The sequence below is a fragment of the Rhinolophus hipposideros genome, assembly GCF_964194185.1.
Source record: "Rhinolophus hipposideros genome assembly, chromosome: 20".
Taxonomy (NCBI): Eukaryota; Metazoa; Chordata; class Mammalia; order Chiroptera; family Rhinolophidae; genus Rhinolophus; species Rhinolophus hipposideros.
The window spans coordinates 51928857-51954887 of NC_138066.1; the positions used below are offsets into that span (position 1 = coordinate 51928857).

The following is a 26031-nucleotide window of genomic DNA, read 5'->3' on the forward strand; positions in this document are numbered from 1 at the left end:
AGAAGAATACCCAGGCCCAGAAATCGGGCTCCCACGGCCAAAACTAGTCCCCACGTGAGTGAGTGAACTGCCACATCCCACTCATGTAGACGCGTCGCCCTTTTGTCGGGAAACCTGCAGCTGAGATCAGCTCGAGGAGGCTGGTAAGTGGGTGCAGTTGTAGCTGGGGACTCCAGGCTCTGGGTGTTGACATGGCTCAGAATAAGTGGGAGCCTTCTGTGCCGCCTGCCGGTCACACAGCCCTGCTCTGAGATGGCTGGGCGCCCGGATGAGGCCTGGGCCATGGAACATGCCTCCTGGCAGTGGCCCCGTGCCTCCCTCACAGGGCCTCTTGTGCTCGGCCTCCCACTGCTCTGACCCTCCCTGCTAAGTCCCTGGCCCCTCCACCACTGTGGGTGCTGTGTCCCAGAGCATCCTTCCAGCAGGGACCCCAGGACTCTTCAGACATGTAGATGAGGACTCAGGCTGGCCAATGAGCTGTGTTTGGGGCCCCACGGAGAATCCACTCTACGGACACTGACGATTGCAATGAAAAGATCAAGGGAATTTCACATGATCCAACATCCACAGGACCAGGACGACATCCCATGCCAGATTTGGCCGGGTGGAAGGTGTGGCTCTGTCGAGGGGCTCCTTTGCTGCTGTCCCACAGCTGACCCGGGAAATAGGGACCGACAGGCTTGCCCCAGGCCGACCTTCCACCGGAATCAGGCCCTTTAAGAACACTGGGCCAAGAGGAGCTGTCCCGACTCAAGCCCTCGGCATCCACAGCATCTTTCTAGGGACAGCGTTAGAGATGGTGTCAAGTCCTCCGGCGTCGTTGTCCTCTCCTTCTGTCCTCCCATGACCCATCCACCTTCTCCAAGTCTGCTCTGCCTGCTCCTGGCTCAGCCCCACACCCTAAACTGCAGCTGCCATTGTCCTTGTGTTTTGTTATTTTCAATGACATCCGACCATATGTTACATTTATATGTTACACTATTTTTTTTATTATTTTAAAACTATGTGCGTATTTCAATGTACACATTTATCACCAGGGGAGGAAGGTCTCTGTGACTATACAGGACATCTTTGTTTTGTCTTTATTTGGTGCGCCCACGAGTTTTGACTTGGTTCTCTGGGTTGCTGACTGTCCTTATGGTTTAGCTGTCCTGTCAACGGAGTCACTTACCACCAGGTTCTCGCCACGCGGAGGTGGCGTGTCCACAACCTCTCCTTTCTTTGGAACACTTGGTGGTTCGTATCTGCACCTGTCAAAACAGGATGTCCACACTGACCACGCCACGTACTGACTTAGGAAGTAGGACGTCACGGCCGCCTTCTCTGAACAGGCTTCCTCTCTGGTGGTTGTGTGAGTGTCCCTGGTGCCTCTCTAACGTCCACGCCCGGACATGCATCTTACAGCCACAGGCCCACAGGCCGGGTTAGCCTACCTACTCTGCTGGCCCCTCAATGACTCCCTGCTACTTAGGGAAAGGCCTAGAGTTCTGATGTGCACACGGGTGAGGGCCCCCTGCCGGGCAGGCATAGGACCCAACACCATGGCACTGGCGTTGGAGAGAAGAAAGCTTTTATTGTGAGGATGACCGGCAAGGAGATAGAAGCCATGGCTCAAACCCGTCTCCCGGATCCAGGGTTTGGTTTTCAGGGGTTTCAGCACCGGGTCTTCCTGGACAGCGGACCTTTCACGTCCGAAAGGGTCCCAGCACTCAGGTTCCCGGCATGTTCTGCTCCTGTGGTTCCGTGGGGGGAGCAGTTAAGGGTTCATAAGTGCCCCTCATGAGTGGTGTTCACAAGAGTTACAGTGGTGTTTCCAAGTGTTCCTTGTAAGTGGGGTAAACGTTGGTTTCGGATCTTGTTCAAAACAGGATAGGACTGGTTTGAACTGGTTCTGCAGTTACAGACAGGTTCTACAGGCTGCCACTGCCCCTCAGAGCACACACAGGAGGTGCCACTCAGCCTGGACAGGGTCTGGTTTTTGGCCTGTGCTACACTAGACACAGCTGAGCTCTGTGGGTGTCCTCGAAAGCCACCAGGTGGCAGTGGCGGTTTGGGGCAGGGTTGGGCTCTCCCTTCACTTGCTGTGCCCACAGAGTGCTGGGTTCTAACAGGACAGTGGTGGCTGTGGCCCAGGTCCCACATGGACTAGGTGGCTGGTGGTGCATTGGGGTTCGTGCCTGTGCGGGCTGCGGGCGTACACCAGGTAACGTTCGGTGACCCGTGCTGAGTGCCCCCGAAACACTTCCCGGGCTCAGTCATTGACGCTAGGATGGAATAGCCAGAACACATCCTGCAAGGGGCTGCCACATGGGAGGGGAACCCCAAGAAGGACCGAGCTTGCTGTTCGCGTCCCAGTGGAAGGACAGTGTGTGGGCAAGGAGAGGGTGGGAGAGGTGGGCAGGGCGGTACCCAGCCTTTTTAAGCAATAGCTCTCATCCTGTCCTTTGCAGCAGCACATGGGCCAGTGCCGGCCTTCCCTCCAGTGCCTTCAGGCTGTGCTGGTTGGGAGGAGTAACTAAGAATAAACATCAGCACTTGCTGTACCATCTTCATTATTATTATTGAATTCGCCAGCAGCCCGAGGACGCGGGACTACTTATGAGCTCACAGATGAAGGAACTGAGGCCTGGGGCAGGGCAGGGTCTTGCAGACCGAGACCTGGGTGGCCTCTTGGTTATCAGTGACCAAGGAGCCCTGAGTGTGGGCTGCAAGACTCTACTGCCATCGTCACTGTGGTCACTCCACCCGCACCAGGCCCTGATGCCATGGGCTGGTGACCTCCACTTTGCACCCAAGTGCCCTGAAGCTCGGCTAAGTGACCTGCCTCGTCTTCCAGAGCCTCTCCCCGGCTGGCGGCTGGCTCAGCGTACAAGGCACTGGGCACTGGGTTGGGGGACCCGCGCGCATCGCCACCCTGGCCACCAAGGGTACGCGACTCGGCCCGCGGCACCGGGCCGGCTGGAGGGGACCGAGGGGCGGCCAGGCCCGGCCCGAGCGCGGGCTCCCCACGCCCCGCCCCGCGACGGCCGCCTCGGGCGCCGGTCCACACGGGGGCGCCAACCCTCAGGGGAATTCCGGCCACGCGCGCGCGGATCCTGCTGCGCGGGGAGAGGCAAGAGGAGGGGCGGGGCCAGGACCCAAGAAACGAAACCGCGTGGGCCCGCGCAACATGGTCGCGGGGGTCACTGCAGGTGCGAGCCGGCTGGCTGGGCGCGGAGTCCCACGGGGCGGGGGGGGGCGCGGGGCCGGATGCGGAGTCCTGCGGGTTCTGGTCCGCGGGGCCCATGAGCGCGGGTCACCCGGGTGCGAGGGTGGCCCACAGGTCGGGATCCCACGCGTGCGGTGCCAGCGGCCCCCGCGGTGGGGTCCGGGTCGCGACGGTCCCCAGCACCGCGCCGGGGAGTGGCGCTTGCGTCGGGATGCTGCCCCCGCCGCCGTCCCCTCGGGACGCCTTTTCCTGCGGCGCCGGGTTTCGATTTCGCCGCGTCCACATCCCGCCCGCGAGCAGCGCTCACGCCGGGGCCTCAGCGACACTTCAGGAGGTCCCGCCGCAGGCGCGGGGCGTGGGCTCACACCCCGGGAAGGGTCGGCACCGCTGATAGGAGACGGGACCGCCAGACCTGGGCTCCATCTCGGAATGCTTCGCTTTCACGAACAGCCACAACGGAAAAGTGTTGTTTGGAAAAGATGCCCTGTCTTTATTTCACAGTAACTTTTTAGGAGAATGGCATCACTGACCACATCACCGCATTCCCCAGAGCGCAGGGTCCTTCCCTCTTTCCAGGGCCTCATAGCCAGGTTGGCACCTGTCCAGGTGATGGCCTTGAGAGCCATGAAGGGGACGCAGAATGAGGGAGTGCAGATGGTGGGGCCACCAGCCCCGACCCACTCGAGCCCTGGACCGACTCCAGTGCCTGGTTTCCCTGGGTGGCGGTTGTGAGGATGGGCTTTGAGTTTCCGTGAGGTTCAGTGGTTGGGAAGAAAGGGAAGGGAAAAAGGCAGGAAGCTGATTAAATAGAGAATTTCTGCCCTTAGGGCCCTGGTGCAGGTGAGACTTCAGTGAGGACTGCTGAGCCCTGCTGTGAGCTTCCTGGTCTGTGGGGAAGCTGAGCTTTGGAAAGAAGGAAGGTAACTTAGGGAAAAAGAGAGGCCTGGGCTGTGGGGAGTCATTCAAAGTCTTTGAGTGAGAGCGCCAGCCCAGGGGGCTGTGATGGGGAAGGACAGGTGAATGGCACCCACACGGAGTGCCCCGTGGCCTGGCACTGCCCTGCTCCCTGGAGGTCACCATCTGGTGGAGACCAAGCCAGTTGTGGCAAAAGGGAAGCCATGTCACAGACAAGTGAGAGGGGGAGCCTGGGGCTGGCAGCAGGGTGGGAGCAGGGAGTATGCAGACTGAGGGCCCCCTGGGTGCCCTCCTAGCTGGCGCAGGAGCTGGCTTGGCCACTGCTGCGGCCGAGTTCTTGGGTCCCAAGGCAGCAGAAAGGGTGGCAGGTGGGCAGTGGAAATGTCCTCTTACAGCAGGGGTACCTGTCTCCACTCTCACCCTGGATGCACTAAGGGGCCCCTGAGGCTGGAGTTCCTTGGCTGAGTCTTGGCCTTGGCGCGGACAAGCATACCCTGACCTTGGTTTGATGCTATCCCCACAGAGGGTGTTCTGGGGGCCAGATGGTCAAGGACTGGAGGGAGTGTGGGCCGGATTGGAAGCAACCCCTGGCCGTTACTAGGAATCTCGGCCTGGTGGCCCTGCTGTCCCAGTGCTGCCCTCTGCAGGCTGGTGCCTGCACGGGGCTCTGACTCAGCCACTGGCCGCCCGCGTTTCGGCAGCACTGTAAGAGCACCCCGTCCTGCATGCCTCACCTAACGTGTGTCACCTGTGAGCCCGGGGCTTTTGTCTCTGAGCTCTTTGCCCGGGGCCGGCAGAGGGCAGGCACCTTCATCCCAGGTCTTATCTCAGGGTTTTGCCCATGCTGTGTCTCTGTCGGGACCACTCTCCGCACCCCACCCCAACCCCGCTCTAGTTCTCAGCCATCCCACACCCCCCAGTCTCAGCGGGTGGGGACATTTTTAGAGTCACTGTGAGATGGAGAGCTCAGGAGGCTGGGAGAGCCAATCGGTGTGTGTGGGGGGGATACAGGGGGAGGGATAGCAGAAAGGGAAGTGGGTGTTGGTGCTTCAGGGCACGGGCCAAGAGAGGGTTGGAGGGCCATGAGGCAGAGTTTTAGCCGAAGGGGAGCGTCTCTGGTTCAGTTTCGATTGAGCTGGGAGACTTGGGCCACTGTAATTTCACTTTCTCAGAAAATGAAACTGAAGCAGGGCTGTGGTCACGTGACAGGTGCCTCGGGGTAGTATATAGTGGGCTGTTTCCTCGGGACTGCTCCCAGACCTGCAGGGGCACGCCAGCCTCCTCCCACGCCCTGGAGCTATGGAGTGTCCTTCATGCCGGCATGTCTCCAGAGAGGAAGCCCCCAAGTTCTGCAGCGAGTGTGGACAGAAGATGCCCCCTGTGGCACCCACACCAGGTAAGGCCTGAGGGGGCGCCGGGGGCACCGATGGGGCTGGGAGGCCGAGTTGGGGTGGTGGGAGCCCAGTCAGTCCAGTCCTACCTTCTTTCCCGGAAACGGAAACCGCTGCAGCAGACAGCCCAGGCCGGCAGAGTGAGGTCTCCTGTGGCTAAGGAACTCTTTCTAGAAGAAGCACCTTCCTTAGAACAGTTTTGTTGGGTCTTTTGCTGGAGGTACCTGTCACTTATTAAAAAGTTTCGATTTCATTTCTTGGAGAGAATTCGAGGTTCCCCTTCCCCTTTGGGGATGGGAAGTGTGGGCTAAGCTCAGATTTGCTGGAGGGTTTCAGAGGATGCTGCATTGAAGTGGCACCCCAGGCACAGTGGTGGGCGAGGGGTCCCCACTATGTGCACAGGTCCCTCCTGGCGAAGGATGGCCGGTCAGTGTCTGAGCTTGTGGAGAAGTCAGGCAAGCCTCACCTGCCAACTCAGTGGGTCCTTGATTCTCTTGGCATCAGACCTCAGACCGATGCTTTCCTCCTCCCTCAGGCTGCATTTCTCTAGCTCTCTCGTGACCTCACCTGGTTCTGTGGTTTTAAATACCGCCCATACACTCGCAGCACCAGGTTAATCCTTTTGCCCCTGGGCTTGTCACCTACACTCCTCTCACCTATGGCCTCCTTACCTGGGTGTCTGACAGCCCTCTCAGTTTCCCATTTCTGAAGCCCAGCTCCTATCTCCCCCCCAAATCTGTACCCACTCCCCGCCAGGCTCCTCACCTCCCCGACCAGGGCAACTCTTCCTTCCTGTGCCCCAGCACCTGTTGTGAGCTGTTGTGGCTCTCGCTCACGTGAAGGAATGCACGAGTCAGGTAGTAATATAGAAGGAAGGTTTCTCAAAGTAAGAGGAGGGTTGGAAACTACTGCAAACTACTGCGTCAAGTCTGTGTTTGGTCTCAAGTTTTATATATATATATATATATATTTTTTTTTATTGGGGAAGGGGAACAGAACTTTATTGGGGAACAGTGTGTACTTCCAGGATTTTTTTATAAGTCAAGTTGTTGTCCTTTCAATCTTAGTTGTGGAGGGCGCAGCTCAGCTCCAGGTCCAGTTGCCGTTGCTAGTTGCAGAGGGCGCTGCCCACCATCCCTTGCGGGATTCGAGGAGTTAGGAGCATGGAGCTCTAACCGCCTGAGCCACCGGGCCAGCCCCTCAAGTTTTATATTTTTTAACCAGGATGTAAATCACTTCTGCTGGGAGTTGGGGTGGGGGAAGGTGTGGTTAAGCTGGTTACCACACCTTTGCATATGTTATGTAGATTTAAGCTGGAGCCGGGAGAGTGGATCCCATACAGATGGAAAACATGTCCGTCACAGGGCTGAAGTAAATAGAGACAGTGAAACTGGTCTGCAGAGTAAATGTACAGCAAGCACAGCCCGAGAAAGCTTTCAAAAAGTCCCAAGCTAAATTACACTTATTCATTTGAATTACACCCGAGATCCAAATCTCAAAAATAGAAGATTTAGTGCCACCATTACAGTCCCCTGTCTTAACAGCACTGATCTCCACTCTCCCCCTTCCTTCACGCCCCGCATCCAGTCCCCAGAAGACCCTGCTGGCTGCTCGGTGAGCGCCTACCCTGGGAGTTGTTTCCCTCCCCCACCACTTCAGAGTAAAAGCTGCAAGGTCCTACACTGTGCTCCCTCCAGTGCCCTCTAACCTCCTCTCCTGCAGCCCCGCCCCCCAGCCCACGGGACTTTCTCGTCTTTCCCGGATCACACTGGGCCTGCTCTGACCCCGGGCCTTTGCACTTCCTGTTCCCTCTGCCTAGAACACACCTGTCCTCAGAGGGGTCATCACGAGCCTCTCCTCTATGCCTCACAGCCCTGCCTCATTACAATCACAAGTCCTGCCCTCCAACTCTCCCGACCCTCCTCCCCTCCTTCCATCTTTATTCAGCTGTTTCTTCCCCCTCAAGGCCTACCCTGACCACTCCGCTGCAGACTGCGACCTGCCTCTCCTCCCCCACCTGTTTGTTTGTCTGTAGCTTCAGGAGAGACCTATGCTCTCTTGGTCACTGCTTTATCCCAGGCCTCTTGCACGGTGCCTGGCACACAGTAGGTGCTCGGTAAATAATTGCAGAATGAAGCAGAGAAGGTCTGTGAGACCCCGTGTGTGTTTTCTAAATGTGTGAGTGTGTGTGTGCAGTCAGAAAATGCCGTCGGAAGCAGACCTCGCTCGGGGCTGTGGCTCAGCTCTGAGGACGTGCCTTGTGCTGGGGTGGAAGTGACCCTCCTTCGATCGGCCCATTTCTGCCGTGTTTCTGCAACCTGCTCACAGTGCAGATGCTGTGTTGGGCTTCATGGCAGCTGCTTTGTGTTGTTGATTTCTGTTTCATTGATTTTCTTTTGCGGCTCACCCTTCAGGGAGGAGCTCTGGCTGAGTCAGACCTGAGGGTTCCATCTTTTCTTTTGGAACACCTGGGACCTGAGAGCCACAGAGCCACGTGCTCAGTTGGTGGTCAGCTGAGTCCCTCCCATCGTTGATTCCGTGCTGTCCAGATACTAGATCATGGCATGGCTGAGCCCCAAGTGTCCAGGTGGAACTTCCCACCAGCCAGGTGTAGGGACAGAGTCTCAGAAAGCAGTTTCCAGGCTCTCAGACCCACGTGGAGAGGTGCTGGCTCAGTTATTAGATGGCCATCAGCTGTTACCAGTGAGCCATTAGCCACAAATATAATTGCCATGGCTACACTGGTAAGTGGGTTGGTTGGGAGAGAAGCGGACGGTGGATTGTGGAGCGTGTGGCTCCTGTTTCCTGTGTCTCCAAGCCAGCTGCCAGCGAGAATATAGTGGTATGAACCCCCTATCCATGGCTCCATTGGTGTTCCTTTTTGGCATTACCATGTTCTGTGTCCACCCACCGAGAGCAGGACCAGAGACCCTGCATGACACAAGGGCTCCCCGCCCTGAATCACTAGGACATTGTCATGCAGGGTGTCAGGCGGGGTCTCTGGTCCTGCTCCCCACATAAGAACGCAGGATATGGTGAGGCCAAAAAGGAACACCCACAGAGTCATAGGTAAGGGAGTCATACTACTATATTCTTGCTGGCAGCTGGGTTGGAGACACAGGAAGCAGGAGCCACACCGTTCGCAACCCTCACTGCTCTGCTTGCAGACTCAGCCACCATCTTCTTGCGAGCCCCCATTTTCTGCTAGCGTAGCCACGGCAGTTATATTAGTGGCCAGTGGCTCACTGGTTACAGCTGATTGCCAACTAGCCACAGCTGATGGCCATCCAATCACAGTTGATGGCCATTTACTACCTGAGCCAGCACCTTTCCACATGAGGCCGAGAGCCTGGAAACTGCACTCCTGGCTCTGTCCCCACAGACATCTCCCTGGAGGGGGGACCTTGGAGGGAAGCAGCCTTTGGGGCCCCAGGAAATAAAATAAAACCAAATCTGCGATGTGCCCTGTGCTGTGCTAGTATTGAGGGAGGAGCTATTATGAACCCCCAGTTTACAGATGCCAAGAGCGAAGCACAGAGAGGGTAAGGAACTTGCCCACAGTCACACAGCGAGTCACGCAGCTGGAATCCCGGCCGCTGGGTCCAGAGCCCATGTTCGGAGAAAGCCATGGTTGAACTCTTGCTGACCTCACCATGGAGGGAAGAAAAGTGGGGTGCTGGTGGCACCTTACACGTGCTCAGGAGAGCTGCTCACCTGACCTGGGTGGATGAACAGCTCCAGCCTCTGCCACTACTGGCCTGTAGTTGGGGGGTTAGGGTCAGGAAGGTGTTAAGTGTGGGCCTTAAGGGTTAAAATGAATTATTGTAACCAGGTAAACCAGGGTGGTCCATGTCTGGCAGCTGAGAGGAGATTTGGGGGGGCAAACAGGAACCCCAGGTGCTTCGTCTGAGTCTGGGCTTCCGGAGAGTGGCCCCTTTGGGAAACACCTCTCTTAGAGGGTCTCCAGGAAAGCTCTCTTCCTCTTCCCCTCTTTTTGGGTTGTGCCAGGGGCTGCCAAGGCCGCCTGAACAGGGACGAAGGAAGCTCTGTCTGAGAACGTGGATGTGTGGCATTCTTACGAAATGCCATTGAGTCTCAGTGCACTTGCAGCATACCTTCCAGGGCTGCCTCTCCTGGCAGGTAGGGAGAGAGGCCACGGGGTGTGGGGGGAGGAGAGCTGTTTTCCTCCATGGCAGGGTGGGGGGAGGGGAGCCTTTCTCCTCCTACCCTTCTAGGTTCTTCAGCTGGTCTAATAATCAAATCAACATAGAACAGATTAACAGGAGACAAAACCAAATTTAATTTCATGCATACGGGGGCTCTGTAAGAACAGGGGGGCCCAGAGAGGGTCAGGCAATTTGAGGTCTATGCACCCCCCTGAGCTAAGGAGAAGGGGGTGGGGTCTGGGGCTTCAAAGGGAGGGTGCCAATTCGCAGGAAGATGGAGAGCACATGTTAAGAAACAGATGTTTGCTGGGCCGTGCAGAGACAGTGGGACCCAGACAGGACTTTGGTCTCCAGGCCCCACCGGCTCCCCCACTTTCCCAAACCTGCCCCATCTCTGTAAATGTGTCTGGTGACGCTACTCAGCCTGGACCAGGCCCTCCGTCTGAAAATTCTCTTAGGCAGTGAAGGGGCAGGTCAAAGCCCTTCTGGAGTCTTTTGTTTCTTAAAAGTAATGGACTAAAATAATCCTCATGCCAAAAAGACATGTTTGGGGGGGACAAGATCCTGCTCTCCTCCAGCTGCTGTCCTCCTCTGCCAGCTCAGAGGCCACTCCAGGGCCACCAGGCCTTAGCAGGGCACGGTCACTCCCGGGCACATAATCCCGGCAGACCACTGTCACCTCGCAGCAGAGGTGAAGGCTTGGAGAGCTGCTTGGGCCTGCTGGCTTTTGGGCTGCCCGTGAGCACAGTGAGAGATGGGCAGGGCCACACAGTGAGAGATGGGCAGGGCCATTGTCCTTGGGGCTGGGTCACTGTGGTGATCACTGCTGTGGGCGGGGCAGGCGCTGGGTCCTGGTCAGTCCTTGCAGGGCCCACAGTCGGGCTGAACACCTATGTTTTGAAAGGTGAGCTTGTCTGGTTTGGCCGGCCCCTGGCCACCACGTGCTCCACCTCTAGGGGCCAGGGGTTTAGTGTGTGACCTCAGGAACACATCACTTCCTGCCTCCAGGCTTCTCTGCTTCTTCATACTGGGCTGTGCCTGTTTACAGGAATAGAAAGTGAAACCAAGATACTACTGGGGACTTTACTGGAGCTGTGGCGGGGTCTCCTTCCACCCCGGAGGTCTGGGGTATCCCACTTACTGCAGGCTGTGCCAGGCGGGGCCGAGATCTGTGGGGCCTGGAGAGGCCACAGTGCAGCTGCCCAGATGTGCCAGGACGCCAGGGACTGGGGGGGCAGTAGGAGGCCCCTGGATAAAGGCGTGCAAGGAGGATGTGTGGAGAGTTCCAGGCCACCCCAGGCCTAGGTGGAGGGTGGCCGGCTTTGCCCGGGGTGATGGTGGGCTGGTTCTGAAGGTGGGGATGGAAAAGGGGCACAGGTTAAACCTGACAAGCTCAGGAGATTGAAAATAACCACAGAGGATGGCGGGAACATAAAAAAAATTCATAACTAAGGTGGACAATGGCAGGAAGTCACGTCTTCAGCTTGAAACTTCCTTCATAGTCAAGCTTCACCTTAAGTGGGCCTGTCTGTTGTCTTTTTGCACCTAAAATGACATCCTTGGAATGTCAGTCATCCCTTTTTCCAGCCCAGAGCAGGAAAGTACAGAATCCCTCATTATTATTCTTGTCCCTTGATGACCATCTCTGTGTCAACCATAACTGTCCTGCACCCACCTATGTGAAAGAAGTGCCTGTCTCTCCAATTTACTTTTATTCAATCCCAGAGATTTTCCTGCTTTGCTTTCTCCCACCCCCTTAATCTATCACCAGTGAATTTCACGTAACCCTCCTCCTTTGATTCTATGTATAAAATAAGCTGCAAACTACCATTTTGCAGAGCATTTTCTCAGTCTGTAGAGATTTTGTTTCCCAGCAATTGTCGTCAGTTTGGCTCAAATAAGCTCCTATAAGCTTTCTCTTAGGCTGGTGTATTTTCATCGACAGCGTCAAATGCAGTGGGGGCAGCAGAGACCAGGGTTCGGGAGCCCCTCCCTACCCCAAGTCCCCACCGCTCTGGCCAGTGCACCAGGGGCTCCAGGCATCCAGGTGGGACTTTTAGGTGGAACCTTGAGTGCTGGAAGGTTATTTGGGGGGGGAGGGTGAAGTTCTGGGCAACGTATTGTTTTGTTTACTGCATTTTTTATTAGGTTGGTGCAAAAGTAATTGTGGTTTAAAAGGTTAAAAATGATTGCAAAAACCACAATTACTTTTGCACCAACCTAATAAGTTTTCTTGAAGATGTTTTTATAATGGAAAAAAAATGAAGAGCCCGAGACCCTGCTGGAGTCCGGGAGGGGCTGGGGGCCCCTGTGCGAGGAGAAGGGCAATATGCGAGGGCTCCAAGGTTTCCTCCAGACGTTCACTTGCTTTTCCCTGAGGCTTGATCCACGGGCATCTGTTGTGGAGGCAGAAAATGTTTTCTTCTACTTTTCTAGGTTCTGGTCTAATATGTAAATCGCCATAAGACAGATTAACAACAAAAACAAAAGTGTAGTCACACGCCTGCCTGCTGTACACCCGGGGAGACCCAGGAACACTGAGTCACTCTGAAACCACCACCCTAAATACTGTCTTCAGCTGAAGACAAGATGTTAGGGGAGGGGAGTCAGTCACAGGGTGACCTGGAAAAGCACCGTCCACAAGGGCAAGGTCATTATACAGATTTCAATCTTTGCCTTCTGCATGGATCAGAGTTTCTAGAGATGAGGTCACCTTCCTCGGCCTGGTGCAGTGAGGGAGACCCCTTACACATGGAGATTTCCTCACAAATGTAGTGTCTTTTACAAGAGGGTAACTTCTACTCAGTTTTCAGAGCCTCTCTTGTGTCTGCTCTTTCTTAAAAATAACCAGACTAAAATAATCCTTATGCCAAAGAGACATATTTTGCCTGACAAATTCTGTTTTCCTTCACTGCCTTTGTAGATTCTGAGAGCAATTCCCGGGTGACATCGGTCCCCAAAGGAGAAATGGAGTGTGGACTGGAGCTGAAGCAGGAAGGCGTCCCCCAGGTGACATCTGTCCCCGAGGGAGAAATGGAGTGTGGACTGGAGCTGAAGGAGGAAGGCGGCCCCCAGGTGACATCTGTCCCCGAGGGAGAAATGGAGTGTGGACTGGAGCTGAAGGAGGAAGGCGGCCCCCAGGTGACATCTGTCCCCGAGGGAGAAATGGAGTGTGGACTGGAGCTGAAGGAGGAAGGTGGCTCCGTCTTGCCCCCAGGCTCAAGTGATGGGCTGGACCACCCAGCTGAGCTCTGTTCAGACAATGCCTCCTGGTCCACCTACAAAGTGAGTTAGGGTCCCTGGTAGGGTGGGCTCTGCTCACTTTAGCACTGCTGTCGCTCTGCTGAGACGCTGTTTCCTGCTGTGGTTTCCTCAGCAGCGGAACAGGGTCCCTCATTTCCCCACGGTGTCCTCTCCGGGACATCATCACAGCGTGCTGCCCGGGGGCCCATTGATCCCTGGCTGATCCCTGATGCTGGACAGGGCAGAGCTGCCCCTTCTTTTGCTGTGCCTGCTTTGTGACATGGTCTCTGGGTTCCCGTCCTTCTGGGGCCTCCACCTGCCCTTCCCTCCCAGCACACCTAGCGTGCTGTGTCCTAGCAGCTGGGGCTGGGCTGGGGCTGGGTGCCTGTGCTTCTGCCCCGTGGGTGTCTGCCGCCTCCGATGGTGATGCTGCCAGCTCCGAGGCACCTCCAGGCTCTGGGGACAGGGCGTCATGGCTCCCCAGAAGTGGCAGAACCAGAGTCTCCTGGGTGAGGGACCAGTGGAGCCCCAGGCCAAGCATGGCGGGGTGGTCCCTGGACAGGTTCAGGGGGAAGGATGCGAGAGGAGTGGCCCGTGCTGAAGTCCAGCCTGTCCCAACCCCAGTGGTATGTCAGCGCAGGAGTCCTGCCCGACGCCGATCAGGGCCGCGGTCTCTGTGCTGTGCTGGGGCTGGTTTCCTGTCTGGTCCTCAGCTCTTCCTAGTAGTGGCTGGGCCCCGGTGGGAAGTGCTACAGTTGTGATCCACTGTGTGTGTGTGTGTGTGTGTGTGTGAGCATGTGTGTGGGGTGTGTATATGTGTGTGTGTGTGAGCATGTGTATGGTGTGTGTGGGGTGTGTGTGAATATGTTGGGTGCATGTGTGAGTGTACAGGGTGTGTATTGGATATGCGTGTATGGGTGTGGGTGAGTGTGTGTGTGTGTGTGTGTGTGTGTGTGTGTGTGTGTGTCCTTCCCCTTGGAGAATAACACGTCCAGAGGCGATGGCCACGGGAAGTTTCTGTAAACTTGAGATGAGTATCAGGAAACACCCCATGAAGATGTGTACGTGACAGTGTGATTGAAAATGACATTGAGCCCAGCAGGACTAGGTTTGTTTGTTTTTTTTACTTTGACAGAGTAAATTTAGGTGCTTTTGGGAGAAGAGCTAGGCAAGAATAAACAAGAAAATTGTGAAAAAGAAAAGTCTTGAGTGGGGCTTGTTTGTACGAGATTAAACAAAACTGTTCCACAGCCTCAGTCATTACCGGTGAACCCCGGGGATGCTCAAGGTACCAGAACAGGCACTCGGGAATGGAGTCTGATGCGTGTAAGAACAGTCAGGAGAAATTGTACGTAAATATTCACCTGATCTTTGGATGGGGAAAGACTTGCTGGTAATTAAAGCAAAGGAAACAAAAATACAAAAGATGAGTATATTTGACTCCTGAAAAAGCCTTAAAAGAACTGAAAACCCCATGGAATATGGTAAGCACAAATGAAGGGCAGACAGTTTAGGAAAACTATATAGAGAATAATTGGCTTTGCATAGCAAAGGTGAGTTGCCTCAAAAGCTCTCAGAAATCCAGTAGAAAATGGTAACAAGCCAATAGAAAAAGGGGCCAACGATAGATTGTAATCTACGATAGAGAAGGTGTAAAGTGGCCAGTAACCATATAAATTCCACCTCTGAAATCAAACGCTAAGAAATTAAAAGAGCTGCACGATGTTATATTAAACCTTCAAATTAAAGCATTGACTTACAGTCAGTGTTGGCAGAGATGGGGCAAGGTTCTCCCTCAGGTGAGGGAGAGGCGGTGAGACCGCCGAGCTAGCCGGTGCCTTTCCACACCTCTTCAGCTTCTCTGAAGAGTTTATTATAAGAAAACAAGCATCGAAAGGCACCTGGAGGTTTGGTGAAGGGGCTCATCTCGGCCTGACTCTTCTGTGTCCAAATGCAGGCATCCCCATGAATGGCAGGCAGTGCCATTCGCATCATCGTTATGGCAGAATTAGATAGATACATAAATAAAAAGGCTTTAAAAAATGTGCAGTAGAGTGAGAGCAGTAAAAATTGCAGAGAAGGCAACTCCGAGGGCTCTATAGAATCACTGAAGAGCATGAGCAAAAGGAACATAAGCTTGCCTGGAATTCTGGAAAATTCAAGGGAGCCAAGTGAGTGCAGTCAGTCAGAGGTGCCTGTGCTGTTTTAGCCTAGCACCCTGCCCCCTCCTGCATGGCCTCATCTGAAGGTGCCACCTGGGGGCCCGGGGCCCTGCTTCCTGATTCCTTGTTCCCCAGGGATTGTCTTTGTCTGTTTCCACCTGTCTGGGGTCTCCTGAGGAGTGACCCAGGCACCTGCCTTTTTGCATTTTCCTTGGAACCCTGTAAGAGTGGAAAGCAGCCACCCAGGGTGTTCCTGGAAAACGTGGAAGGCCTTTGAAACCTCCGCTGCCCCCTGGGGTGGAAGGTCACAGGTGGGGCTAACAATAGAAGGGCCTGTGGGAAGCGTGGTGTTAGAGGCTGGGAGGGAGGGAGTGCCTGTGGGAAAAAGATTTTGGAAAAGCTCCCAAGATAAGTGGGAGTCCAGAGAAAGATGGGAGTGCGCAGAGCTCCCCTAGGGGCTGTAGGAGGGGGTGGAGAGTCTGCTCAGTGGGCCTGGCCATGAAAATGTTGGGAACTACAGCACTGTGAGTGCACTAAGTGTCACTGAAGTGAGCACTCGCAGTGGTTAGTTCTATGTCGTGTGATTTTCCACTTCAGTCTAAGAAAGCTATAATGTCACAGAAGGGAATTTAAACAATGCCTAAAGGCGCACATACCCACATGGGAAAGGGGGCTGGAGTGGGGCGCACCAGTGAACTCAGCGTTGCTGTCCAGGGTGGTTAGCTCACGAGGACGTTGGTGATTGTCCCCAGTCCCTAGAGTGACCCTACAGTGACCCTATGCAAGCCTCCTGGTCAGGAAGTGGTGTGGCCACAATGTTCTAATGATGGTGGGATGACCTGCCAGGGGTCCAGGGGAAAAGGGTCCAGAACCGGCCCGGGCCACGAGGCCAGCCTCTCTCCAGCTCCTGAAGGAGGGGTCCTGTGTCCAGTGGTCATGTGTCCTGCCTGTCGCCTGGGCCGACCATCTCCTTCTGGCCTTGCCTTTGGTGCCCCTTTGATGCTGATGAGCTGGGTGCCTTTGCTGGTTCTTGCTCCTTCCCCAGCGGCTAATGGATTTCTTCCCCCCTGCGGTAGCTCCCCGCAGCCCAGCGGGCGATTTGGGCTGAAGGTGCAGACTGACCCGGGGTCCCTTCCTTTCTTAGCTTCTTGCCACCAGGTGACAGGAGCCAGCTGGATTGGATTCCTAGCCCTGAGCGGGGCGGGCTCTGGGCAGGGCACCGTCCCAAGTGCCCAAGTGCCCGGTGCAGAAGTACTGATTGTCTCCCTCCCAGCACTTGGTGCACAGGCTCACAGCCTTTCCCGTTGCCCCCCTCGAAGACAGTGCCTAGGAGGCGCAGCTGTCTCCCATGGCCTGGGCCTGTCCACATGGGGTGGGGCTGGCCCCACGCCCAGGGCCTCACAGACCGCGCTTCTCGTGTCCACGGCAGCTGTAACACAGGAGCTGGTCTCAGTTCCACTCCCAATTGCTGCTGGCCAGTGCCTCCCTGCCTGGTAGCACTCGTTTGGTGGCACATTAGCAAGCCCCGCTGGGACTGCCATCTTCCTCAGAAACAGGAGACTGGCGGGAGGAGGAGATGGGTGCCCCCTGGCCACTGAGCTCTGGGGCACCTGAGACGCAACATCCACAGGGGTGGGCACCGCCCCTTCCCCAAACGACCCAGAGCCTGGCCTGGCTCTGCTTTAGGTGCCGGGAGATGCCACCACAGCCGCGTCTGTGTGGGAGCAGTGGCCCAGGTGTGGGGGGGAGGCCGAGGGAGCCAATACCTGGGATTCTGCATGGGGTCAGTGTGCCACCTCCAACGAGGCACCAGTTGTGCTGCGGGGCGCTCACCCGGCTTTGCTCTGCTACCTCCCCGCCTGCAGGAGCGCTTTCTTGGGTTCCCTACATCCAGACCCGCTACCTGCTGGTCTGGGGAGCTGGCTGGGCCTGAGTTAGGGCTGCGTGAGGGCTCTGCAGGAGTGGTGCCGCTGGGCCCCTCGCCTTGTCTGAATGAAGGGGGTCATGTTTCAACAGGGAGTTGCTTCAGAGGTTTTTGTAGACGAGCTCGCCGGCACACCTGCTGAGCTGGAGGCTGCTAATCATCCTCCCAGCAAAAGAAGAAAAGAGGACGCAAGCACAGTTGAGGTGGCTGAAATGCCCTCTGCAGACCCCGAGCAGGTAGTTTGTGTAAATGGAGGAGAGGCCTCCCACCGTGCTCTGCTCTGTACCTGCGTGGGAGTCCAGCCCTGACCGACAGGCAGGCTGGGGCTCTCCTCCCTCCCGTCGCCCCTCCTCTCTCCCCTCCCCTCTGGGCTGGTCTGTGTCAGAGCCAGTCCTGGGGGTTCCAGCTCTTGGGACTGAGGAGTTTGCACTAACATTAACTTGCAGTTTTATTGTACATTATATGTTGTGCGGCTTCTTTATTGCCCCCTCCCTGCCCCCACAATATTCTATCCATCATTTTATTCCTTGTGAAACTGTCTCCTTTGAGATGTGGCGTAACGTGTCTGCCGAAAGCTGCCCAGGCCACAGGCCAGTCCTCCATGAGGGCCAGAGCCCTTGAGGCGCGAGTCCCCACCGCTGCCTGAGGTGATGGGCCCGGGTCCCAACACCAGCAGTGTGGCTGGATGCCACTGAACTTAATCTCTGGTTTCTGGAAGTTCAAGCCCTGACTTACTCCGTTTTCTATATGAACCAGGAGTATTGCAGCGCTCACTAATGATATCAAGAATGAAACTAGCTCCTACATGTAATGAAAGTACTTTGGCTTCTGAGAAAAAGCCTGTCAGATGGGTAGAGTTTTGTTTTTATTAAAAAGAGGGTTTGGGCTTGTGGCTGCTGCCCACGGTGTGCTGAAATCCACCAGTCTGCTCTTGGCGGGATGGTGGGGGGGGTTTGTGGTCTGGGGTACCTGTGGTAGCTGTTATCCTGGCTGTCACCCTTTCCCCTGACAGGCGTCTTCCGGGAACTGGCTCACTGTCCCTCCAAGGGTCCCTCCTGTATTGTATTTATGGTGGTCTTTACACAGCCACCCCTCCTAGGCCCACCCATGTCCTCAGGGTCCCCTGCTTTCGCTATGCTGTGTGCTCCCTTTTTTCCTTCCCACTGACCACTCCCTTCCTTCTGGAGGGCAGACTGACCCCAGTTTCCTGGGGAGGGCAGCTGGCACGTGTTCATGAGGTCAGATGTCCCCTGCTGCTGTCAGAGATACCGGGAGGGCTGGGTACCTCTCCCGGCCTGGGGGGGGGGATCCTCCCGTACCAGCCCTGATTCAGCGGTCTCGAGCCCTGAGGATAAGTGGCTGGACTTAATCGATCAGAGCTATGAGCGTATTGAATCTCTTGACTCATTTGGGGCTTCTGTAAGTTGGAAACAACCTTATTTGAGGTTTGACTATTTTAACCATTAGAAATCTTTTGGTTGCAAATAACTGAAAACTGAGCCCAGGTTTATTAATATGATAAAGGGAGTTTGTCACTCATTTAACAGAAATCCTCATGAAGTTGGCTGCAGGCAAGGCTTGATCCAGGCACGAGGTGGTATGTGCCAAGCCCAGGTATCTCTGTGTCTTTGCCCTGCCTTTCTGATGTCGGTTTCCTCCTTGGCCCCTCAACGCTCTGGACCCTTCCACCACGTGTCACATCAGGGCTTCTAGTTATCTACCTCCCGCTACCTTTCAGGGGACAAGAGAACACCTCCCTTGGTGGCTCTTACAGAAGACACAGGAGGCATCTCTTTCTTAGGGGAAGCGTTCCTAAAATCTCATTGGCTCTGATTGGGTCATGGGAGCATGCCTGAACCAATCGCTGTGTCCAGGGAGATAGGGTGATTCTGGAGCTGTGGTTGATTTAACTCTACTTGACCCACATGGCTGAGAACAGGGAGAGTGTGGGGAGTGGGAGTGGAGCAGCTCACTGCACAGCCACCAAGGTGGCCCCTGCTGTGTGTGGGAAGGAACCGCGGCACTGCAGCACTGAGGGCACCGTGCGTATGCCAGGCATCTTTCTAAGGTGCTTGGCGTGCTTTGTGCGTGCAGCCCTCACAGTGGCCATGTGATGTAGGAATGCCTGTCGTTGCCATTTTATAGATGGGGAAACTGAGGTACGCTTGTGTGCTCACCAGGCTAGCGTGGTGTGTGTTGTGTCTGCAGGCCAGCTGATTTTTCTGGTTCCTGCCCCAGACTCTTTTCTCCTGTTGTTTCTTCAAAGCCACACCTTATGTTCATGGAGGTGTAATCTCGGTTTTACAAAAGAGAAACTGAAGCTTAGAAAGGTGACTGAGCTACGCAGGTCCCCGCCCCTGCTGACCTGCTGGGGAGATGCAGTGCTGGTGTGCTGGAAGGAAGTGTTTGGTCACCTGCCAGACTGAAAGGACACGCTGTCATCAGCCCAGTCGTCCTTCCCGAATAAGCGCGGGCTGTGCCAGCCCACCCAGGGGCGGTTTACGCAGAGCTAGAGGGCCCGTTCCGTTCGCGAGCCTCTGTGCTTTTGCCAGGCAGCTTCGCTGGTTTCCCCCAGCTATCCCGTGTTCACCTTGGGGTCTCCACTGCAGTGGTCTTGCCACCTGCAGTAGGTGCCTCTTTGGGGTCCCCAGCCCCCCACCTGGCACTTAACATGAGTGAACGTGGCACCTGCCTCCCCCAGACCAGGCCTCCATGTGGGAGGTGGGGGCCGGCTTTGCTTTGTGGGAGGGAAAAATAAACTGATGCTCATTGTAAAATCAGAGGTACCTTGTGACCAAAAACATCCAAGAGTTAGCAAACTGTTATCTTTTTCTAGTTAGTTCTCTCCATTTAGGCAGGAATAGGAACAGCCCCAGCTGCCCGTGTGTGCATGCAGACATGGCCTCACGTGGCTTTTGCATGGAGGTATGATTTGCATCGAGTAAAATGCACAGTCTTCAGGGCAGAGCCCGCTGTGGGCCAAACCATGTACGGCCTCGTAACCCCTACCCGATCCAGAGACAGAACATTCCAGCCCCCAGAGATGCGCTTGGTCTCCTCCCAGTCAACAAGCTCTTCATTAAAAAAAAAAAGTTTAATTAAATGCTAACCCACAATAAAGGCTGTGTGTAACGCAGATGTAGGATTCACGAAGGGGGTACCCACACCCCACCGTCCACCTGCAGCTGCACGTCCTCGGCTTGAGTTGACTATGTGGGTGCGTTCCCAGCCAGAGCAGCGGTTACTTCTGGTGTACGTATTTCTGACTCCTGCGGTTGTTCATTTTGCCTTTTGGGAAATAGCCATATATGGAATGGGCCAAATTAAAAACCACATTAATTAGGAATACAGATGTATGTGTTGTGTCTGCTCGCTCCCGGGCCATGAAAGAATGCATGAGTCAGGTAGTAATATAGAAGGAAGATTTATCAAAGTAAGAGGAGGGTTGGCTGGGCAGAGTCTGCTGGAAACTACTGCAAACTACAGGGTAGAGTCTGTTTGGTCTTAAGTTTTATATTTTCTAACCAGGATGTAAATTGCTTTGGCCTGTAGTGGAATTTTCTGTTGAGTTCGGCTTTCTCCGTTGGTGTGGGGGAAGGTGCAGTTAAGCCGGTTATCTCAACCTTTGCACATGTTACACAGATGTAAGTTGGAACCAGAAGTGGATCTGCTGTCACAGGGCCAGCACTGGGCTGAGGTAAATAGAAACATTGAAACTGGTCTGCAGAGTAAATGTACAGCAAGCGCAGCCCAAGAAAGCTTTCAAAACGTCCCAAGCTTATAGCAGAGATCCAAATCTCAAAATAGAAGATATATAGTGCCGCCATTACAATCCCATCTTAACATGTGTGCGTGTAATGAGGAATACATGTGTATAAATCTTACATATATAATCCATAGTCAAGCTTGATTTTTGTCAAGGAGGAAGTTGAGATTTCATCCCCGAGCCCTGCGTGCCGGGTGTGCCAGGCCTGACCAGGTGTGTGCAGGGTGTCTGACGCGCATTTGTCCCCCACAAACGTATGTTGAGAACTGTCCTTTGTCTGTGCAAAATCCAAATCTTATTCTAAAAGGTCTTGAAGCAGCTTACAGAAAGCACAAAGTAGGAATAGGAAAAAGAGAAAACAAGGTAAAGAGGAGAAAGACAAATTGCAGATCAGAAGAGTCTAACCCTGAGCACAGACCCCGTCGGGCTGGGGGTGTGGCCCTGCCAGCCACCTGTGGGTGGAAGTGAGCCTTCCAGCCTCCGGCAGGGAGGCAGAGTTCAGTGGAGAGGAATTGACCTAATGGGACACAAATGTCTGGGCTCTTGCAGGGCCAGGGCTTGTTCTAGACACTGGGTGCAGCCGTGGACAGGACAGACACACCTCCCTTCCGGAGGGAGAGGAAACAAGCAAATGCACATTTAGTGTGTGTGTGGGGGGGGGGCGGGCAGGGGGATGAGAAAGCAAGGTGTATGTTGGGCTCTGGGTTGCTTGGTTTGTGTGTGAAAGGCTCCCTGGCTAGTTGTCTGCTATCTCTAGGAATTAACCCGTCCTGGGAGCGCAGTCCCCCGAGAGTCTACAAGGCCCCTAAAATGACAAAGCAGCCTAAATACAGAAAATAAAATACAGGGTTAATACCTGAGGGCAGGGGAGCACGAGGGTGGGATGAGGCTGCCAGGCAGTGAGCGGGGGCTAAGTGGCACAGGAGTCTTTGGATCACGCTAAGCTCTTGTTCTGGGTGAGCAGGGAAGCCGCGGAGGCCACTCACGTCTTCTGGCAGCACAGGACCAGCCGTCTGGCTGAATTGTCCAGCTTTAGCGTCCTTCAGACTCAACCTGCGCCGTCTCCTCCAGGAAGCCTTCCAGGCTAGGGACTACCTCTGTTTTCAGTCTGTCTTCCCCATTAGGTGATTAGTTCCATGAGGGAGGAGCATGCCTTGGTGTCTTGTTCCGTGTTCGTAGCACAGAGTTCCAGATTCCTGGGTAAATCAATGTTGAGCTGAAGCGACTTGATTTCAGGCAGCCTCGTGCTGAAGAAATTGTGCAAAGGGCTGCGCGCCGTGCAGTCTTACAGGCAGCCTGCTGCTGGTCTGACCGTGGTCCTCGGCCGAAGCTGTGCGTCGGAACCCCCAGGCTAGCCAGATCAGAGGCGGGGAGCTGCAGTGTTCCTGCTGCTCGCAGTGGCGCCTGAACTGGTGGCTCCTCCTTGGAAATGCGGAATCTCATGCTGAGTCACCATCTGCGTGTTAGCACGACCTTCAGAGATCGTCCGCCTGTGGAAGTTGGAGGTGTTACCACCTTAAATGACCTTTCTCGAGCCTCTTTCTTTCTGTCATGATGCTAATGGGGTGTTGATTGTCAGGCCCTGAAATCGTCCTCCGGGATAGCCCTGTGTCATGCTTGTCACTGTGGGCAGGTCCTCAGGAGGTCTGGTCAGGATTCTTGGAGGAAATCCAGGAGCTGACCCAGAACGAGGCAGCCCACCCCACGTGCAGACGCACCCCACGTTCTTCTGCCCCTTTTCCAGGTGACTCACCTCCCAGGGGCAAGGTGACAAGGTCAGGGTCCACCCCGGGCTTCAGGGGGCTCATGGGCCACTCACACTTAATGAACCGATCAGTCCTCACTCCAGAGCAGTGTCCCCACGCGAGGCAGGACATCGCGTCCCTGTGGGGTCCTCTGAAGGTCCTGCCTTACCTGCTTCTCACAAGTTCCGTTCCGGATTCTGAGGTTGGGAGCTCTGGCCTTTGAGCCACGCCCTCCTGGCCGAGGCTCAGTGCACCTGCCTGTGGGCGGGAGCATGTCACTCCGACTGTTCATGTCACTGTCATCCTTTCCTCTACTGCAGTCTTGTGCACATACCACACACAATATAAGCGTGTGACATGTGGAAGCCCACGTACGCTCTCCAATGCCCGAAAGCCATCCTTACAGGGATGTCCCATCAGAAGGGGGGGGGTGGCACGTGATGTTGTCAGTGGCTCAGCCACTCGGTTCTCAGCTCTGTCCAACACCCCCGTTCCTTTTGTGTCTCAGTCTCATTCTTCCCAAGATAAAGACGGGGCAGGTGTAACTGGTGTCCGGCATCTTGGTCCAGCTGAGCCGGACATTTTTTAACCAATTGAAAGGAAATTGGAGGAAAACATGGGCGAGAGCCGAGTAAACCTAAGAAGTAAAAAGAGTGTCTCTTTTTCTGTCCAGAGCAAAAGGAAGAAAAAGAAAAAGAAGAGGAATGCTTCTACTTCTGAAGGGCTAGATTCCTTGACCCCATCCCCCTCCGTTTCCTGTAGTCTGAATTCGCTCGGAAGCCCTGGGCTGCAGGACCCAGCCCTGCCCCACAGCCCAGCCCAGCAGGGTGGTCCGCCCAGCCAGCCCCCGGGCACGGACATGACACCCTGCGGTGGCCGCAGAGGGTCTCTACAGAGCCAGACTACAGGAGGGGCAGAAGCAGCCACGGGAGTCAGCCCAGCACCCCAGGATCAGACTCCTGCAGCTACCCTCCCGGAAGGGAAGGACCACGACACCCCCGACCCCTCCCAGGGCAATAGGCTCTCCCAGGAGGGGACTGGCCCAGCCGCCTCTGCCAGTGACGGGGGTCCTGGGAAGAAAGACACTGCCCAGGCGTCCCTGCTGCCTGGCTCAAACGGGGGCCACTCTGAGACCAGGAATGAGCTGCAGCCCATGGCCCCCACCTCCGCGGTGAGTTATGGGACAGTGATGACCAGAGTTGGTCCCTCGTGCCCTTGACACCTTGCTGTCAGTGCGGTTCTGACTTCACCTCCTTGCCTAGGAAAGACGTCCTCTGGGACTTATTCCTGCAAAGGGACCTGTGGAAGGGGCCCCTGAGCAGCTGACCTCTTCACTGGGCTGGTGGCAGATACTGACCCTTACACCACTGAGTAAAGTCTCCCTGTCCATTTTGTCATCTTGGCCCTGATATTTTGGGGTCTTTATTTCTTCCAGGCAATTGATGCTGCGGGTGAACCAGCTCCTCCAGGGAAAGGGGCTGACAAAGAAGATAAAAATAAGACTCAGAAATCAAAACAGTCGCCAGCAAGTGCTCCAGAGCACCGGCAGGTGAGGTGTCCGGGAAGCGGTTGGCTCCTTTCGGCCCCATTCCTTCCCCAGCTCATCTTTCATTCAGTTATTCCCCACTTATGTGTTATGTGCGGGGGTATGGCCACAAATGAGACCTAGCTCCAGCCTTCACGTACTCGCATTCTGGAGGGGAGAAAGACAAAGCACAGTCAGGCCATGAGACGTGCCCTGCAGAGAGAAGGGTCAGGGGCTGGAGGGCGCCGACGTGGTGGGCGGGAACGTGGCCCTGTCCAAGGAGGAGACCCGCGAGGGTGAGAGGCCAGCCATGTGGAGACCTGGGGACGTGTCCCCGGCAGAGGGAATGGCATGTGCAGAGGCCTTGAGGTGGGGTGTGTTGGCTGCTCAGGGTGCCCCAGGAGCAATGAGGGGAGAGGGGCCCTGGGAGGCCGTGGAAGCTGCACCGTGGGGCCCTGGAAGGTTCTGAGCACTCTGGCTGCTGTGAGAAGCATCGACTGTCAGGCAACCTTGGAGGCCTATCTTAGAGGTTGGGGTTTGCTTATTTGTTCCAGGAAGCTGAAACCAAGGACAAGACAGCCGTTACTGGAGAGAAATCCAAGCCACAAGACCCGAAGAAGCCAGAAGGGAGTAACAGAAGTGACGTGGCTGCTGTGAAAAATCAGAAGGACCAGAGAAACCAGAAAGCTGGCGCACATGAAGTTAAGGAGAGGTAGGGTGCACCCCAGCCAGCGTGCACAGGGAAGAAAAGGGGCAGCTGGCCCCCACCCCACGCCATGCCCAGGCTGTCCTGCTTGTTGACTTTCTTCCAGGGAAGGGAACCGACCTGGAGGATGGTGGGGGAGGGCTACCTGTTCCAATTGCTGGCTTGGTTTGAGGGCTCAATCACATGGTTCCTGGGGTCGTTAAAGAACTCAGGAGAGAGGCTGTCACATTCAGAGTACCAGCCAGCCTCCTCCCTCCATGGCCCTAGCCCTTGGAGATGGGCAGAAATTGTCCCCACCCTGTGCCCACCTTCCCACTACTGTAAACAGCGAGACCAGAGGACCCCCACAGCAGGCAGTGTGCCCAAAGTTGTGGGCCCTTTTTCTTGCATTTTTGCTGGGTGTGTGTCAATGCAGTCAAGAAACAAGGATCGTGTGTGCGTGTGCGTGTACGTTATGTGTGCGTGCGTGAGTGTACACAGGTGGTAGGCAGAGCTGGGTCTAACTGTCGTTTCCTTTGTGGCTTTCCTGCAGCCCTCTGAGCCCCGGGGAAGGAATCACGGTGTACTTCCATGCAATCATTTCCAAAGATTTTAAATTCGACCCTGAGCACCAGAAGGTGTTTGTCAGGGGGGGAAGAGTACTTGGGGAGCCCGAGTGGAAGCATAATGTTTGCGAGCTGCACTGCACCAAGTGAGTACGTCCAAGGGCGTGGTGTCATCCTTCGGGAACGCACTGAACGTCCCATCTTTGAAACAGATTGAAACAATCATTTTTGTCAAGCTGATGATATCCTTAGACTTTAGGAAAGTGCATGTTTCAAACAGCTCTTCCCTGTAATGTGCTTACTCGTTTGTCACATTTCAGCATTGCCCGCTTTCTGTAGGTTCTGTCTGGGAACTGTGCCTCATTCCAGGAGCATCTGCTTGGTCAGCAGCGATTTATAGCTCTAGGTCTGCCCTCCGTGCTGTGTTTGAGAAGAACAAACATTTCCGAGGGTTTTCCGCTCACCAGCTCGTACCCTGTTTGTCCCCAGGGACTTAGGTCCTCACGGGTCCCTTGTGGAAGGCAGCGCCGTGATCCGCAGGGAGCTCGTGGGTGAGCACATCCCGTACAAGTATGTGGTCCAGCGTCGCAAGGACTCTGTGGAGTATGAGTTCATCTACAAACGTCAACATAAGGATCACGTCAACCGCTGTCTGCATGTGAGAGCCTCACTGCTGAGCTCGGGAGGTGAGCCACTGGCGGGGCCCCGATCCCAGCTGCCACGTGCAGGTGCCAG

The 26031-nt window shown here is 55.3% G+C and overlaps 1 protein-coding gene across 2 annotated transcripts in view; it reads left to right on the forward strand.

Annotated features, from left to right (window-relative positions):
- The first annotated feature begins 3095 nt into the window (after window positions 1–3095).
- The window catches only part of RNF213 (ring finger protein 213), a 100357-nt gene continuing 77421 nt past the window's right edge, over window positions 3096–26031 (forward strand). The window contains exons 1-9 of one of the 2 annotated variants that reach the window (XM_081028696.1): window positions 3096–3191; window positions 4036–4128; window positions 5333–5519; window positions 12604–12965; window positions 23194–23691; window positions 23956–24069; window positions 24600–24757; window positions 25284–25442; window positions 25786–25982. In XM_081028696.1, the coding sequence (XP_080884822.1) occupies window positions 5423–5519; window positions 12604–12965; window positions 23194–23691; window positions 23956–24069; window positions 24600–24757; window positions 25284–25442; window positions 25786–25982 (1585 nt within the window). In that variant the 5' untranslated portion in view covers window positions 3096–3191; window positions 4036–4128; window positions 5333–5422. Of the gene's footprint in view, window positions 3192–4035; window positions 4129–5181; window positions 5520–12603; window positions 12966–23193; window positions 23692–23955; window positions 24070–24599; window positions 24758–25283; window positions 25443–25785; window positions 25983–26031 lie in introns of those variants that run through there. The other variant, XR_013991933.1, reaches the window with a different exon arrangement.